At 42.0% G+C, this 17,577-nt stretch overlaps 1 protein-coding gene across 1 annotated transcript in view; it reads left to right on the top strand.

Moving 5' to 3' along the window:
• Positions 1 to 1,422: 1,422 nt before the first annotated feature.
• The window catches only part of aqp9a (aquaporin 9a), a 48,453-nt gene continuing 32,298 nt past the window's right edge, over positions 1,423 to 17,577 (top strand). The window contains exons 1-5 of the mRNA XM_042715854.1: positions 1,423 to 1,557; positions 1,986 to 2,112; positions 9,797 to 9,934; positions 10,007 to 10,125; positions 16,958 to 17,175. Coding sequence (XP_042571788.1) covers positions 1,480 to 1,557; positions 1,986 to 2,112; positions 9,797 to 9,934; positions 10,007 to 10,125; positions 16,958 to 17,175 — 680 coding nt within the window. The 5' untranslated portion in view covers positions 1,423 to 1,479. The remainder of the gene's footprint in view (positions 1,558 to 1,985; positions 2,113 to 9,796; positions 9,935 to 10,006; positions 10,126 to 16,957; positions 17,176 to 17,577) is intronic.

The raw sequence follows: 17,577 nt of genomic DNA, 5'->3' as shown, positions 1-17,577 counted from the left end.
TCACTTGGCTCCTCGCGTCAGGAGTCGCTCAAAGGAGGAGGGCTCTGTTACAGAGGAGGCTCCCGTACCACCTCCTCTGCACCACCAGAGCGAACCATCTCCTGAATATTAAACATCTTTTATTTGGACTCCATTTCCCATCATCCCTCATATCTGGGACTGATCACACTCACACACCTGCACCTCATTACATGCACAAATTTAAGCCGCTCACACACTGACTCTCGTGAAGTCTTGATTTGCCCTGGCTGTCTTTACTGAGCGTTCTACCCACGTTTGCTTTCATTGTGTTTGACCTCGACCTGTTTCCTGATCTCCTGACTGTTCTCTGCCTGCCCTTACTCAGATTGTTCTCCTGGACTGTGTTTACTAGCCGTCTGCACTGATTTCTGATGACTCTGTCCCTTGCCTAGTCTGCTGTGTTGTCTTGCCAGTATTCGACCCCTGTATTGTCTGACTATCCCTAATTAAGCTGCTAATGGATCCAAACCCTTCTGATGTGTCACTACAATTACCATGGTATACCAATCAAAAGGAGCTGCTTTAATTTAATCAAAAATACAGTAAAATTGTGAAATATTTTTTGTCAATTAGCATCATTACTCCAGTCTTCAGTGTCACATGATCTTCAGAAATCATTCTAATATGATGATTTGCTGCTCAAGAAACATTTCTGATTATTATCAATGTTGAAAACTTTGTGCTGTCCAATATTTTTTGTGGAAACTGTTACATTTTATTTTTCAGGATTCAAGGATGAATAGAAAGTTCAGAAGATTTTGTGAAATTTATGTGAAAAATATTTTGTAACTTTAGAAATGTTTTTGCTCTCACTTTTGATCAGTTTAATGTGTCCCTGATTAATAAAAGTATACATTTCTTAAAATCTTACCAAAAACAGTTGTGCATACCTGAAAGTACTATTTATATGGTCTCTCAAGTAGCTTCAAAGAATAATTTGGTTTTACCATGATATGTGTTCAGAAAGCATAGTAATAATACCATGGCATATTTTTGATGATTTTTTATTTTATCATTTTTTTATTTTTTTTTTGCCTTTCCTCACTATTTCTGTTTTAACCCCAAAAATAATACAAGTGATGCTTGTGGTAGATGTACAGTACACTGTAAAAATGATTTGCAAAGTAATAATTAAAAGAAAAAATATTGGAGTAAAAAGAAAATACTATTTTAGTTTTTCTAACTCAAAATTTCACTTTAATTCAGTGTGTTTCTTGCCGTTTCTTTGTAATTATTTGTGAGATTTTCCAGTTATTTCTGAGTGAAAATAGTCCTACAGCAAAGTGTTTCAGCTGATGTGTGTGAGTGTTAGTGAGCTCAGATTCGTCCATAATGTGGCGGATCAATGGCGTGTGTTTGGATGTCCCATCAGAGGCTTTAATGCAGCAGAGCATCCAGCGTGTGTTCAGTCCCATCAGACACACACACTCTCACTCACTCACTCACTCACACAGCATCATGAAGCATCACTGCGCCATCAAACACGGCATCTTCAAAGAGTTCCTGGCCGAGTTCCTCGGGACCTTTGTGCTGGTGGTGAGTTTCTGCATCCTTACCTTCACTCTGTTTCAGCTCAGACAGCAGCGTTATTCACTGTTCCTCAGGCCTTAAAAACTTTAAAGTTGTGGCATTAGTTGTGGCATTAAATGCATCTCTCCTCAGTATTTTCTCTTGTTTTCCAGTATGTTTTTCTAAACGTCCTTAAATCAAGATACATTTACTTAGTTTCAAGATTCAAGTCTTGATTTTTGAGAAACTGAACAAAATGAAGTGAGTTTATGATCAAAACAGGAACAAATATCTGTCAGCAGGGAATGAAAACCCTGCTTTATTCTGCACAGACTCACAAATATAGTTCATGTTTGGTTTTACTGTAAACGTATATATAATGATTAATTCTCTGTGTTATTTTGTTGATCAGTCAGTGATTGCTCATTGCTCTGTTGTGTGTGTGTCTGTGTCAGTTGTTCGGCTGCGGGTCGGTGGCTCAGACGGTGTTGAGCAGAAACACTCTTGGTGAACCGCTGACTGTCCACATCGGCTTCAGCACCGGACTCATGATGGGTGTCTATGTGGCCGGCGGCGTGTCGGGTAAAACACACACTCATATTATATTAGCATCACACACACAGAGAAACTCATCAACACTCACACGTGAGCTGGAACCACACGCGTCTGATCACTGCCCTTCCCAGAACTGATCAATAAACCCATTCCACAGTGGTTCCTGGGAGTTTGCTGTGCTTTGGTTCTCTGTGGGTTTCTAGATGAAGTCTTCTTCTCTCAGATGGTCTGAGATGTTTCTTCACCCATCAATATCTCGGAATGACCTTGGTTTGATCAAGCTCTGCTCTCGCCTGCTTTCTGAGGTCATATAGAGCCTGGAGCGTCAGGACAGATCCATTGATCTGTGTGCGTGTAATGTGTGTTGTGTGTGTATGCATGCATGTAGTGTGTGTGTGCGTGTAGTGTGTGTGTGTAGTGTGTGAGTGTCAATTTTCAATTCAAGTTTATTTGTATAGCACTTTTCACTATACAAATCATTGCAAAGCAGCTTTACAGAAAATTAAGTTTCTACAATATTTAGTAGTAGCTTATCAGTGGTGTCTGTCAGTTTCTGTACATATGGCAGAAATGTTCAGAAAAATAAATTAAAGATGTAATCAAACAGATGATGAACACCATTAACAGCAATTATTATATGATGCAATCAAACTTATAGCAAAATTAGGTAGTTCTGTATGTTGTTTCAGGGTTGGCATCATCTCTTAGGTTTGTATCCAGACTGGAGCGTGTGTAAATCCTAGTTACCAAAAACAGAGAAACAAATAGAGACATAATTAGCATAGCTGCTGTTCCAACCAAGTAAAATTAATTAGATTAACCCAAGCTAAAGAATAATAATGTGCATTTGATCAGATATAACTGCAGTCCAAAATTATGAGATGCATTATTTGAATGCTTGGCCAAAGAGGTGTGTTTTTAATCTAGATTTAAACAGAGAGAGTGTGTTTGAACCCCGAACATTATCAGGAAGGCTATTCCAGAGTTTGGGAGCCAAATGTGAAAAAGCTCTACCTCCTTTAGTGGACTTTGCTATCCTAGGAACTATCAAAAGTCCAGTGTTTTGTGACCTTAGGGAGCGTGATGGGTTGTAGCGTGGTAGAAGACTAGTTAGGTACGCAGGAGCTAAGCCATTAAGGGCCTTATAAGTAAGTAATAATATTTTGTAACTGATACAGAAATTAATAGGTAGCCAGTGCAGAGACTGTAGTATTGGGGTAATATGATCATATTTTCTTGACCTGGTAAGGACTCTAGCTGCTGCATTTTGGACTACCTGTAGCTTGTTTATTGATGATGCAGGACAACCACCTAGCAGTGCATTACAATAGTCCAGTCTAGAGGTCATGAATGCATGAACTAGCTTTTCATGCATCAGAAACAGGTAACATGTTTCGTAGCTTGGTAATGTTTCTAAGATGGAAGAATGCTGTTTTTGTAACATGGGAAAATATGATTTTCAAAAGACAAGTTACTGTATAATATAACACCCAGATTTTTTACAGTAGAGGAAGTAACAGTACATCCGTCTAATTGCAAATTGTAATCTACGAGATTCTGTGTAATGTTTTTTGGTCCAATAAGTAATATCTCTGTCTTATCTGAATTTAATAGGAGAAAATTATTGGTCATCCAATCTTTTACATTTTTAACACACTCTGTTAGCGATTGATAGATAATTTAGAAGTTTCATCTGGTCTCGTTGAGATACAGTGCCCTCCATAAGTATTGGAACAGTAAAGACAAAGTTGCTTTCTCTGCTGTGGAGTCAAGACATTTGCAAATATGATTAAAAGATGAATATGAGACAAAACTACAGAATGTCACATTTTATTATTAGGTCTTTCGACACATACATGTTTTACCAAATAAAAAGGACAGCACTTTTAGAGTTCATCACACTATTTGATGTGATCATAAGTATTGGAACAGTTGAATTTAAGGCAGATGTAAAAGATTAAAAGACAATATTTAGTAGCAGATCCCTTGCATGCAATCAGAGCAGTGAGTCTGCAACCCATAGACATCACCAGACTCTTGGTCTTATGCTTTGAAATGCTTTTCTCCAGCCTTTAATGCAGCCAATTCCAACTGTTGTTTGTTTTGGGGAGTTTCTGTCTTCAGTCTTCTCTTCAGCTGGTGAAATTAATGTTCAATCGGATTCAAATCTTGAGATTGATTTGGGCAGTCTAAGACTTTATATTTCTTTGCCCTGATAAAGTCCTTGACTGAACTGGCAGGGGGTTTTGGGTCATTGTCCTGATTCAATATGACAAATCAGATCTGAGATGTAGACTGGAGCCAGCCCATGCAAGGCTTTAAACAAAAAAGTTAAAACCTTGTACTCAATTCTAAACTTAACTAGTAGCCAATGTAAATTTGCTTAAATAGGGGTCATATGCTCCCTCTTTTTCTTCCCCATTAAGAAGCAGTTGAACCAGTTGCAAACGAGAAAGGGAAAACTGGTTGACACCAGCATATAAAGAATTACAATAATCAAGCCTTGTTGAGATGAAGGCATGAATAACTGTCTCTAGATCATTAAAAGATAACAGAGATTTCAGTTTACGTAAACCCCTAAGCTGGAAAAAACTAGCTCTTACAACAGAATTTATTTGCTTGTCAAATTTTAACTCTGAATCAAAAACAACACCCAGATTCTTTACATGAGTACGGATATTTGATTTCAAGGGTCCTGAACTAGAGGACATACCATTAACCAAATGAGGGGAGCCAAATAAAATGACTTCAGTCTTGTTTTCATTCAACTGGAGAAAATTATCACCCATCCAGCTTTTGATGTCGTTTACACAAGCAAGCAAGTCGGATAAGGACTTTGACCCAGGTTTTATTGACATATACAACTGGGTATCATCCGCATAAATGTGATATGGGACCTTATGAGACTCAGAAATGTAACGAAGAGGGAGCATATATAAAACAATCAAAATTAGGCCTAAAATGGAGCCCTGTGGCACCCCACCAGTAACAGAAGCAGGTGATGAATGAGACTGATCTACCTCCACAGAGAAACTCCTCACAGTAAAATATGATTCAAACCAATCTAAGGCCGAATCACGAATAACAACATCAGTTTTTAACCTGTTTAAAAGAATACAGTGATCTACTGAATTGAACACTGCACTTAAATCCAACAGTACCAAAACTGCACAATTTCCAGAATCCACAAATAATAAATTGTTTACCCCTCTTAACAAAGCTGTGCTTTGATCTAAAGCCAGACAGAAAAGGATCCAATATATTATTTTCAATTAAGTAAGGTGGTAACTGATTTAAAACAGCTTTCTCCAATACTTCTGATAAGAATGGCAATTTAAAAATAGGTCTATAGTTGTTAAAATCAGCAGGATCCAGATCTTCCTTCATCAGCAGATGAACAACCACATCATCCTAAAAACAGGATGGAACTGAACCTGTCTGTAAGGAAATGTTGATAACGGAAATAATATTTGGTGCAACTGCGTCCAACACTTCCTTTAGTAGCATAGTTGGTATAATGTCAAGAGAGCAAGTGATCGATCTTAAAGTGGATGCTATATTCAACAACTCAGAGTGCGAGATAGGATAAAAATGTGAAAATTTAGCAGGACACGAAGGTAAATACCAAACCTTCTGTGATGCGTTCATAACAATCTGAGATTTAATACAAGCAATTTTGTTTATGAAGAAGCTGCAAAACTTCTCACACAAATCTGGGCTATGACCAACACCAATCCCAGAGAGAGGATTTAATACAGAATAAATGGTAGAGAACAAAAGCTTTGGACAATGGGGATTTTGAGAAATCAGATTGGAAAAATATTTAGACCTTTGCAAGGCAACAGCATCTTGAAATTTGACCAAAGAATTTTGCAATAACTGATAAGAAACTTGTAATTTGTCCTTTCTCAATTTTCTTTCTGCCCTTCTACACTCCTTCCGTAGAACACAAACTTCTCTATTAATTATTCTCTATTATTATTAACTTCTCTATTAAAGACTATATAGATTTTGAGGGGGGCAATTTCATTTAAAATCCCAGTACATGATGTATTAAAACTATCGACCAAACCATCCAGATCAGAATACTGTGACACCTGCTGAGAGTTCTGCAAAACCTTTGTAAACTGTACAGCAGTAGAAGAGTTTATAACTCTAGACAGATATGTAGAAGGCCTGCTTTCAGATTTTAAAACAGCAATAGAACAATCAAATGTTATTGGCAGGTGACCAGACAAACCAGCATCACCGACCTCATTGTTTGTTATAGGAAAACCTGATGACATAACAAGGTCCAGTGTGTGTAGGACCAGAAATAAACTGTGTAAAGTTAAAAGAGTCTAAAAGTTGAGTGAATTCTCTTACAAGTGGCTTTTCCGGACAGCACACATGTACATTGAAATCTCCTAGAAGCAGAAAATTATTAGCTTTTGTGGCTAAGATAGATAAAAAATCAGATTAAAAAATCCTTATTGGATTTTGGTGCTCTGTAAATCAAGGCACAAAGCAAAGGTTTTGATAAATCCACTTCACAAACTAAAGCCTTAAAACTGGAGTAAACGTCTATAGAAAGAGGCCTGCATGAAAACAAGTTCTTAAAAATCAAAGCAACCTACTAAAAGTTCTAGGGCAACTGAGATAATTGCAGTTCGTAAGGCAAAGTTCGAATAGAGAAGTACGATCCTCTGGTGTAAGCCATGTTTCAGTGATGAACAGAAAATCCAACTTATTTGATGCGAAAAAATCATTCAACAGAAAAGTTTTGTTTGTAACAGATCTGGCGTTTATCAAAGCCATTTTAAGTGGCATTGTGTTTTTTCTCAGTAAAGAGGAGTTATGAAAGACAGTCTTTGATAAAGAATGAAGAGAATCCAAATTTACACCACACTGCAATTGTTTCCGATGTGGGGTATGCCGTTTTGTAGACCACATAACAGGTATCAACCCTGAATTTTCAGTGGAAGCTGAAACAACTTGACCGAGAACACCGATGAACATATCTCGAACGACGAAGGATTCCCAACTCGGTGCACTGTAAATAAGTGTTTGACGTCAGGTGAGACCCGGGTCGACAGTTCAAACGCTTGAGCTCTGAAGCAGTGTAGTTGACTAACACATTGCTACAAGCCGATGGTGAAGACATCAAAAGGATAACGTACACTATACCAACTGACAAACACCCCCAACACAGTCACTAAAGTCCAGCCGCCAAACAACAACACTGTCCTAATACAGTTGCCCCGCAGGGAACACTCACCAGGTGCAGACAAATCCAAATTGATAGTCTATGATGTTAATCCATACGTATTCCATAAACAGATATTTTATAGAGGAGGCGCAGGAACTATCATCCTATTCCCAGCTTCACAGAGTATGAAAGAGGATGCTGCGATCATCCCCTCAAACAGGTGCCAAGCATGAAACAATTCCAATGATAATCGACAGCAAAATCTCAGAAGACTTGGGACCACAATATTAATCCATACACAGTCCATCAGGCATTTTATAACCAGACATAGAGCGTAAATCCAGTCTGTCAATCCACAATGTAGCAAAGTGCCGTGATGATCTTGAAACGCTGGCCGAGTTGTTTAGTCCTAGAAGTAACTTCAAGTAGGCGCAAACAAACAGGCCACTCGACGAAGATATAACGAAATTAAATAGGAAGGTCTTAATGAGCTAAAAAAAAAAAAAAAAGGTTTATACATGTAAAAATATATAAATATAAAATATATAAAAATATATAAAAAAACGGAGAGCAGCGGCAGATATACACACACAGCGTTCACTCTTTCCCGGAAGGCCTAACAATAGTTCTTCCTGGACGATAACGCAGAGTCATGTAGTTAATATCAGTAATACACAGCATGCACGATACAAGGAAATGGTCAGTAACATCATCACTTTGAGGTACGATATCTATATCAGTAAGATCGATTCCATGCGATATAATTAAATCTAGCGTATGATTAAAACGATGAGTGGGCCTGGTGACATTTTGCTTTACTCCAAAACAGTTTATTAGGTCAGTAAACGCAAGTCCCAATGCATAATTCTCTGATGATTAGTGCTTTATCAGTGGTAACCAACAGGTCTGAGAGGAAATCTGCTAATTCTTTTAGGAATTCTGTATACGGCCCTGGTGGTCTGTACACAGTAGCCAGAGAAAGAGATACGATAGATTTCTTTTGCATATCTGACAGTGTAACATTAAGCATAAGTATTTCAAATGATTTAAACCTGTATCCTGTTTTCTGGGTAACACTAAGAATATCACTATATATTGTTGTAACACGACCAGTCTGACGGGGCTCATGTTTATAACAGTAGTTTGATGGAGTAGACTCATTTAGACCAATATAATCATTTGGTTTTAGCCAGGTTTCAGTCAAGCAGAGTACATCAAAACTATTATCTGTGATCATTTCATTTACAATAACTGCTTTGGGTGTGAGTGATCTAATGTTTAGGAGCCCAAACTTTAAATCACAATCAGATTTTTTTCTAGATCCTGCATTAAATTTATATTTTGACCTCACTATTCGGGGAACATACACAGTCTTAATAGATTGGACAGCGCAGGTCAAGTCACGTGGAGGACTATAATGTACAGGTACTTCTATCATTTAAGTGGGTAGAACAAAAGTCTTCATAGCAGTTATTTGAGAATTGGAAGAAGTGTGACTGTGTGTGTGTGTATGTGTGTGTGTGTAAGAGAGAGTGTTAGAGTGTGTTTGTCTATGTCTGTGTGTGTGAGATTGAGAGTGTGAGTAAGTGTGTGTGCATATTTTTTGCCCATTTTGTATATTCTGAAATATATTCACATCAGGGTTATTTTGGTTTATTTAAACTAAAGCCATAGAAATAAACAAATAAAATAATAAAAAAAAAATTACTTGAATGCTAACTGAAATAAAATCAAATATATAAAAAAACTTAAACTCATGTATTTCAGCTAGTTTTCAAGGCAGCATTTGTCATTTTCATATAATTTAACAATGTACTAAAATAAAAAATTAATAAAAAAAAATAAAAAAACTAATTAAAGACAAAACAACAAAAGGACTAAAACTTTAAAATTAACATGAAATATAGACAGAAAATATAAAAATAAAATCTAATTCAAAGTATTAATAAAAACTATAATAGTGTCTCAGTGATACTAAAATAACTCACATTGGTGATGATATGAATATTGACACGACTGTCACATTTGAAGAAAAACTTTCTTGTCTATAACACACAGCAGGCTACTGTAAGACTGGAAATGTGTTTGCTTGCCACTGAAATACATTTTGAAATATATTTTGGTATATGAAGGGTGAAACTAAATATGTATTCAATTGTGGACACTCTTTCACAAAAGTGAAGTGACATGTGGCCAAATATGGTCACCTACTCAGAATTCGTGCTCTGGATTTAACCCATCCAAGTGCACACACACAGTGAACACACACACACACACACACACACACACACACACACACACACCATGAACACACATCTGGAGCAGGGGGCAGCGTATTGCTGTGGCGCCGGGGAGCAGTTGGGGGTCCGGTTCTTGCTCAAGGGTCTCACCTCAGTCGTGGTATTGAGGGTGGAAGAGAGCTCTGTACATTCACTCCCCCAATATATTTCATTGAGCTTCACTGTTTACAACACTTCACATATATCTAGCCTGGAGATATCTGTTTGTTTGTGGTTTGCTCAGGCGGTCATCTGAACCCCGCCGTGTCTCTGGCCATGGTCATCCTGGGGAAGCTGAAGATCTGGAAGTTTCCCGTCTACGTGACGGCGCAGATGTTGGGTGCGTTTGTCGGAGCGGCTGCAGTCTTTGGATTGTATTATGGTGAGTTTGAGGAATCCAGCGTTTTCCCGTGTTTAGGATCTGATTAATGCGCACGTGTGTGTGTGTGTTCAGATGCCTTCATGGACTTCACCAGCGGGATCCTGTCGGTCACAGGAATTAATGCCACAGGACACATCTTCGCCTCATACCCAGGCAGACACCTGACGGTCCTGGGCGGTTTCGTGGATCAGGTCAGTCTGTCTGTACATCACTGAACAGAAAGCACACATTTAGTCTGTTTCACAGCCGCAGACTGAGGCCAGTAACCAGATGAGCGCTTGACTAATTCACATCGATCGACTGAACGCTTCTACCCAGAAACACACCAATTCAGTCTGAACCTGTGACCTAGTTCAGCTCCTTTTGTCCCAAATAAACATGTCATGCTTTGAATTACTCGACAAAAGACTATATTTAAAATTAATGCATTTGAATTACACAGTTTTAACATAAATTTATAACTTAATGTGAAGCATATGCAAATAAAAATATTTAAATATATTTACTAAAAGTATAAAAAAAACTGGCCAAAAAAATACATAATGCTAAAATATGTTTCAAAATATTAAGGAAACATATTTTCTACCTGTATAATTTAGACATTTTTTTCTACATTTTTTAAAATATATTTTACAAATATAAATAGATATTTATAAAAGCATTTAAAATATATATTTTGGCCTATTTATTTCAGTCCAAGAAGATTGTTATTTCTTGTCTATAACGTGCACAATGAAACAAACTGAACATCTAAAAAAAACAAAAACAAGCTCAAAATATTAACCAAAAAAAATTTCATACAATTAAAAAAATGAACATATTTTACCTGATTGTAAGCTATTTGAATAAATATCATATGAATGTCATATTAAAAAAAATAAGTTCCCCTTCAGGAACTCGAGCTGCGTCCGAGAACGCTATGGGAACGCCCTTCAGCATGACCGGGCTCTGAATAACATGTGTAATCAGTCCCATGAATGGGCGAGACGTCATAGGCGGGTGACGTAGCGACCAGGAAGCTATAAAAGCACGTGAGTTGTAGCGAGCATCAGCTTTTTGTCATTCAGCGAAGCTCTGTGTGTGTGTCAGTCGCTATTTGTTTGTGAGTCTTATTTAGTGTTGTTTGTTCACTGATAAGCTCCATTATATCAAACTTCAGTCAAGGAAGTTTTTTTGGGCAAAAGCAGGCAGCGTTCAGGCTGTGTGTTTTCCCTGCCCTAGAGAGAGAAAATATATTGGGGTAGGGACACACGCAGTGTGTTGTCTGCTTGAGAGCGAAGCACGCAGAATCAGCTCTCAAAAAAAAGGGAGATGACGGCCCGCGATGCGACCGTCTGTTACTGCTTTGTTTCACTCTCAGAAGGCTCTCTTCGAGGAGGGAGTCTTCACTAGCGTTTCTCGCGGTGCCGGTCCTGCTTTCGCCGAGGCGGAGGAGTGGCTGTGCTCGCGGGGTTCGCTTTCGCGGCGCCCGCTCTCGGGGTTTCAGAAGCCCGTGTTGCGGTCCTTCCCCCCGCTTAGAGAGGGCGCGACACTCCGCCTGTCTTTCTCCGAGGAGATTGACACGGAGGGCGTCGATGAGCTCGCAGTTGCACAAACATCAGTTACACAAGCATATTATGCCTAATATTATAACGAGCAGCATTAATGAGGAGCGTTGCTGGCGTGGTCGGCTCTCGTAAAAAATAAGGGGGCTGATTGTGTTTCTCCGCTCTTGCCGGGCACGCTCCGAGGAGTGTGTCCTTGCTTGTAATCTTGCGATTCCGGTCCTAAGAAAATCTAGAGCTCGTTTTCGAGGCTCGGAAGCCCGCGCTAAAAAGAAAAAAAGCGGTTTCTTCCCCCTCGGACTGTGAACTCGTTGCTGCAGCTATTTATTTCCGAGGAGATTAATATTGTTTGTGTGACTAAGCGGCTCGCGCGCTGCCGAGGCAACGCGTGTATTACATCATTTTCAGTTTTGATGTAATCTTACCACACCAGACCATGTTTACTCGTTTGGTTGTTTGGCTCCATTTAATAATGAGGAATTAAATGAGGCATTTGTCTGACTATGAGAAGTTAGATATAGAATTTTTGATTCTTGAAATGACTCTTGCCACACCAGACCATGTATACTCGTCTGGGTGTTTAGCTGCATTTAATTTTGAGGAATTAAATTCAGTATTTATCTGACTATGAGAAGTTAGATATGTCACTTTCGGCTTTCGATATGAATTGTATCACACCAGACCGTCTTTACTCGTCTGATTGTTTGATTGCATTTGATTCTGAGGAATATAATGACATTTATCTCACTTTGAGAAGTTAGATATACAGGAGCTCTCAAGATAAAATATTTGAGTAAGAAACACGTTTACCTCTCTTCCTCCGAGGAGGTTGAGGCGGTCAGCAGGTGCTGCTGGGCGGAGCAGTCCCAACCTATCGTGTTCAAGCTCCTCATTCTAGGGGTGTCACTTCTCGTACTCCGTAGAGTCTAGATTCAGAGTGGCGCTCCCAGGCCAAAGGCTTCTAGCGAAAAACGGTTCTGCGGTACGTCATTTTCGTTGGATAGCCTTCGTCGTAACATCCTGATGCCTAAGGGCTAGGACTAAGAGCGGTGTACTCCGCATTACATGGTGTCTATCCTGCATCCTGCCAAGTGTGCTTCATTGGGTCTTCCTGTGGTCGAGTCTTCCTAGCAGATGACGCGGGTCTGAGGACCGTCATTTTTAATAGGAGACTTCAGCTATGAGAGTCCTGATGCTGTGGCTCAGGACCTCGGAGGGCAGGCCCCTCTGGGGAAGAGCGGTGTACACCGCATTACACGGTGCCCGTCTCTCCTCAGTGCCCTCAGGAGATCGATCTGCCAACCCTGCCGGTGTTCCAGGGCGCAGCGGTCTCCGGCGAGCGCTTCTCTCAGTTACTGCCCGGAAACGTAGCGGTGCTTAGAGGCTCGTGACCTCCACGGAGGTCTTTTGAGCAGCTAGTTCAGCTGCCCCCTGCTGGTTCGCTGCATCAAGGCACTGAGCCAGCAGCTGTGATTACACCAGAGGTCAGTCTCGAGAGACTGGTTCCCTTAGTAGACTATTTCGCAGCGTGAAAAACTACTGCCAAACATGTCTCAGTGGGTCCTGCACACTGTAGTGAGAGGCCACAGAATCCAGTTCGGTTCTCCTTTGCCTCAATTCAACGGGGCTTTTTTCACCCTGGTGGGCCCCGAAGCAGGCTCTGGTAATGGAACAGAAGTAGACACTCTCAGAGGACGGAGGCCATCGAGGTGGTCCCTCCTCGCGTATACATCCACTACTCCAACATCCAGAACAACAACGAACCGATGAATCATAAATAAATGCGCACCATTTAACCGCTCAGTCAGGGGACTGAAGTTTCATGGAACCAAATAACAGCATGCTCTCACTCAAACAGGCTGTATCTCAGATCAAGTCTGAGGACTGGTGTCACGATCGATCTAGAAAGATGCATACTCCATCCTTCCCCATCGTAGGAAGTTGGTTTTTGGGGGCAAAAGCCTACTAATACCGGTTCATCCTTTGGCCTTGCATTCTCACCCCACACTTTCACGACTCAAGCACATGGTGCGATGATTGGTTGATATTAGCTCAATCAGACTGGATGGCGGTTCGGCATCGAGATGTCGTTCTCGCTCACACGAAAGACCTGGGGTTAAGACTTAATGCCAAGAAAGGTGTGCTTCTCCAGTACAGAGAACCACTTATCTGGGCATGGTGTGGGATTCGACCACGGTGCAGGCACAGATGTCTCCTGTTCGGATCGAGTCGATCTTCACCACCGTCGCGAGAGTTAGAGAAGGCCGGTCACTCACTGTCAAGCAGTTCTAGACTGCTGGGTCTGATGGCAGCTGTGTCCAACGTGATAACTCTTGGCCTGCTGTACATGAGACCCCTACAGTGGTGGCTCAAGACCAAGGGGTTCTCCCCCCGGGGGGAAACCCGCTTCGCATACTCAAGGTCACGCAGGGGTCCTACGTGCCTTAGACATGTGGAGGAAATCTTGGTTCTTGTCTCAGGGCCCGGTGCTTGGAGCTCCTTGTTGCCGCGTGATGCTAGCGACGGATGCGTCCCTCACCGGCTGGGGTGCGGTCATGAGTGGCCACCCTGCCCGCGGTTTATGGAGGCATATAAACTGCCTGGAGATGCTGGCCATACTTCAAGCATTAAAACACTTTTTCTCCCAGACCTAAGCAGTCACCATGTGTTGGTGCGCACCGACAACACAACGGTGGTCTCTTATATCAACCACCAAGGGGTCTGTTCTCACGCCGTTTGTACAAACTAGCGTACCAGATCCTTGTGTGGTCCCAGGGCAAACTCCTCTTGCTGAGAGCAGTTCACATTTCTGGGCATCTGAATATGGGAGCAGACCTCCTGTTGAGGCAGGGGCCGAGGCCCCGGGGAATGAAGGCTTCACCCCCGAGGTGGTGAAGCAGATATGGAGAATATTTGGTCAGGTGGATCTGTTTGCAACTCAAAGATGATATTGCACTGTCCCCTTTGGTTCTCTCTGACTCATCCGGCTCCACTGGGGCTAGATGCCATGGTGCAGACTTGGCCGAGGCTTTGTCTGTACGCTTATTCCCCGATTGCTCTGCTCCCAGGAGTTCTGCTGAGAGTACGCCGGGACGGGGTCCATCTTCTAATAGTAGCCCCGTTCTGGCCGGGCCGAGTATGTTTCTTGGATCTGATTTCTCTCCTCGACGGCGCTCCATGGGAGATTCCCGTCAGAACTGATCTACTCTCAAAGGCGGAGGGCACGATATTCCACCCCCGCCCGGAGCAATGGAAGTTACGGGTGTGGCCTCTGAGGCGGCATATCTCGTAGCTTCTGGTCTCTCAACCGAGGTTGCTGAGACCATCCTCCAATCCAGAACTCTCTCCACGAGGAAACTTTACTCCTTGAGGTGGAAACCTTTCACCTCCTAGTGCGAAGACTGCCAGCTTGACCCAGTTAATTGCCCAGTTGGTAAAGTTCTGAAGCTCCTTCAGGCCCTTCTCTCTGCAGGGTTGACCCACTCCACCCTGAAGGTCTACGTGGCGGCCATTGCGGCCTACCGCGCCCCTCTTGGTGGCCATTCAGTGGGCAGACACCCTCTGTTACATGTTTCCTCTGCGGTGCGCTGAGGCTGAGGCCTCCGGGCAGAAGAAGCTTATGATAAGCGGTTGATCAGGATGCTATCCTAAAACCTTGAGTCCTCTGATCTCCCCTCACCACTGGGGAGTCAAGGCTCACTCGACCCAAAGTATGGTGGCCTCCAAGGCCTTCTTGTCAGGTGTGTCTATGCAGGACATCTGCAACGCAGCTGGATGGTCCACGCCCCTCACGTTTGTCAGATTTTATGGTCTAGACCTGCGAGCCACTCCAGGCTCTTCTGTTCTCTCGCCTTAGCTGTGCTCCTCCTATACACACTAGGGCAGGGATTTGCAAGTCTGGCGGCGTGGGCATTCTCGTTCCCATAGCGTTCTCGGACGCAGCTCGAGTTCCTGAAGGGGAACGTCCCAGGTTACGTATGTAACCATGGTTCCCCGAAGGGAACGAGACGCTGCGTCTCAAGGCCATACTTCCGGCATCCCTGCCAGAGCTTGCTTCATTCCTAGTAGCTGATGCTCGCTACAACTCACGTGCTTTTATAGCTTCCTGGTCGCTACGTCACCCGCCTATGACGTCTCGCCCATTCATGGGACTGATTACACATGTTATTCAGAGCCGGTCACGCTGAAGGGCGTTCCCATAGCGTTCTCGGACGCAGCGTCTCGTTCCCTTCGGGGAACCATGGTTACATACGTAACCTGGGACGTTTTTTCCACAACGAACAGAATTATGCTAAACACTTTTAAATAAATGCAATTGCATGCAATGCAAAGTATGATTATACATTTAAATAAAATAGATATTCAAAAAGTTAATAATTTGCCAATAATATACCATGATTTGAGTGCAGAAATCTGATGCATTTCATTGATGTATGACTGACAAATATGCATCACTTTAAAGGGGTCATGAACTTGCTTTTTTATTATTTTATAGTGTTGTCTGAGGTGCACTTATGATGTTTACGGGGTTTTTACCTTCAAAAACATCAAAATCACTAAGTAATGGGCTTTTTTCTACCCTGGTTTTGAGGCCGTCGGCTCGAGAAACGCTGGTTTTTATGGGCGTGCCACATTGAAGACTTGGAAGTAAATGCCCGCTGCTGTGATTGGAAAACAGTTTTGCAAAGTAAACTACCTACAAACTAACTTCATAGCTGGAGCCTTCTGTGACTTTGTTTAGACACACACATATAATCAGGACATATCAAGCCATTTCTAACAAAGCAATAGTGACACATAGTACAATTATTTTTTACTCACATAAGTGTGCTGCGCCATTCCTGACGGATCCGATACAGACGCACAGCATTGCTTTTTATTCTCAGACTTGCTGCAAATCCAGTGTCGATCTGTGTCTTGTTTATAAAGGAATCCGCTGTGAAATGAAGCGAACAAATGCTCAATGTTTCACTCACGTGAGCTGAAACTTCATTAAAAATGAAGTTCAACCACGCATTTCTGATATTTGAATCTGAAGGAAGGTTCCCCACACAACCAGTCACCACACAACAATCCACCACACAAAAAACAGCTCACACAATAATCTTCAATGGCAAGTTTATTGCTTGGTTGCTCGATCTGGTTTAGCGCCACTTATGTTAGTTCCCTACTATGTGATGTGCAAATCAGTGGGCGGGGCTACAGAATTAGGCGTTGATATTCTTCTGTGGAGGCGGGGTTTAACCCATCTATTACAGGCACATTCCACGATCTGGCCTTTGCTGGACCTGGTGTCAACAAAAGCTTTTATTTCATTAACAAGACTTTTTCAGTTCTGAAACTTACAGGATATTCTTTTAGTACTCTTATATATGTTGTCAAAAGCTCAAATAAAAGTTGATTTCTCAATTCATGACCCCTTTAAGTTGATTCGTTTATGTTAGGGTAGTTCACTAAGCTGATCTCCATCGGTCATCAGGTGGTGGGGACGGGGATGCTGGTCCTCTGTATTCTGGCGGTTGTGGACGGCAGGAACATGGGTGCTCCTCGAGGCATGGAGCCACTGGCCGTGGGTCTGATCCTGCTGGGCATCAGCGTCTCCATGGGGTTGAACTGCGGTTACCCTCTGAACCCCGCCAGAGACTTGGGCCCGCGCCTCTTCACCGCTGCCGCCGGGTGGGGCATGGAGGTGTTCAGGTATGAGTGTGATCAGGTGCTCAGGTGCGAGCGCATCAGACTTAGACATGAGATAGAAGTGCATCACTGGAGTGTCTGGATGCACACAATCAACAGTGTCACTAAATCTTGATTCAGTTTGATATCCTGCTCTAACAAGCATCATATTTTACAGTAGTATTTGATCAGAACCAGGCGAGCGACTCACTCGGTTTGAGATGTTTAGGTGTTTTTGTTGACAGAGTTTCAGTCACAGCATCAGTTAAGTTAGAGTTAATGAGCTCTGACAGTCTAATTAACGTGCTCCACGCACGCACGCACACAGACACAGACACACACACACACACACACACACACACACACACTCTATTGATCAGTTCATTACAGAATATCACATGCACTCAAGACCTGTAAATGTGATGA

This window comes from Cyprinus carpio, chromosome A25 (assembly GCF_018340385.1).
Source record: "Cyprinus carpio isolate SPL01 chromosome A25, ASM1834038v1, whole genome shotgun sequence".
Classification (NCBI taxonomy): domain Eukaryota; kingdom Metazoa; phylum Chordata; class Actinopteri; order Cypriniformes; family Cyprinidae; genus Cyprinus; species Cyprinus carpio.
This window is presented reverse-complemented; position numbering and strand designations above follow the sequence as displayed.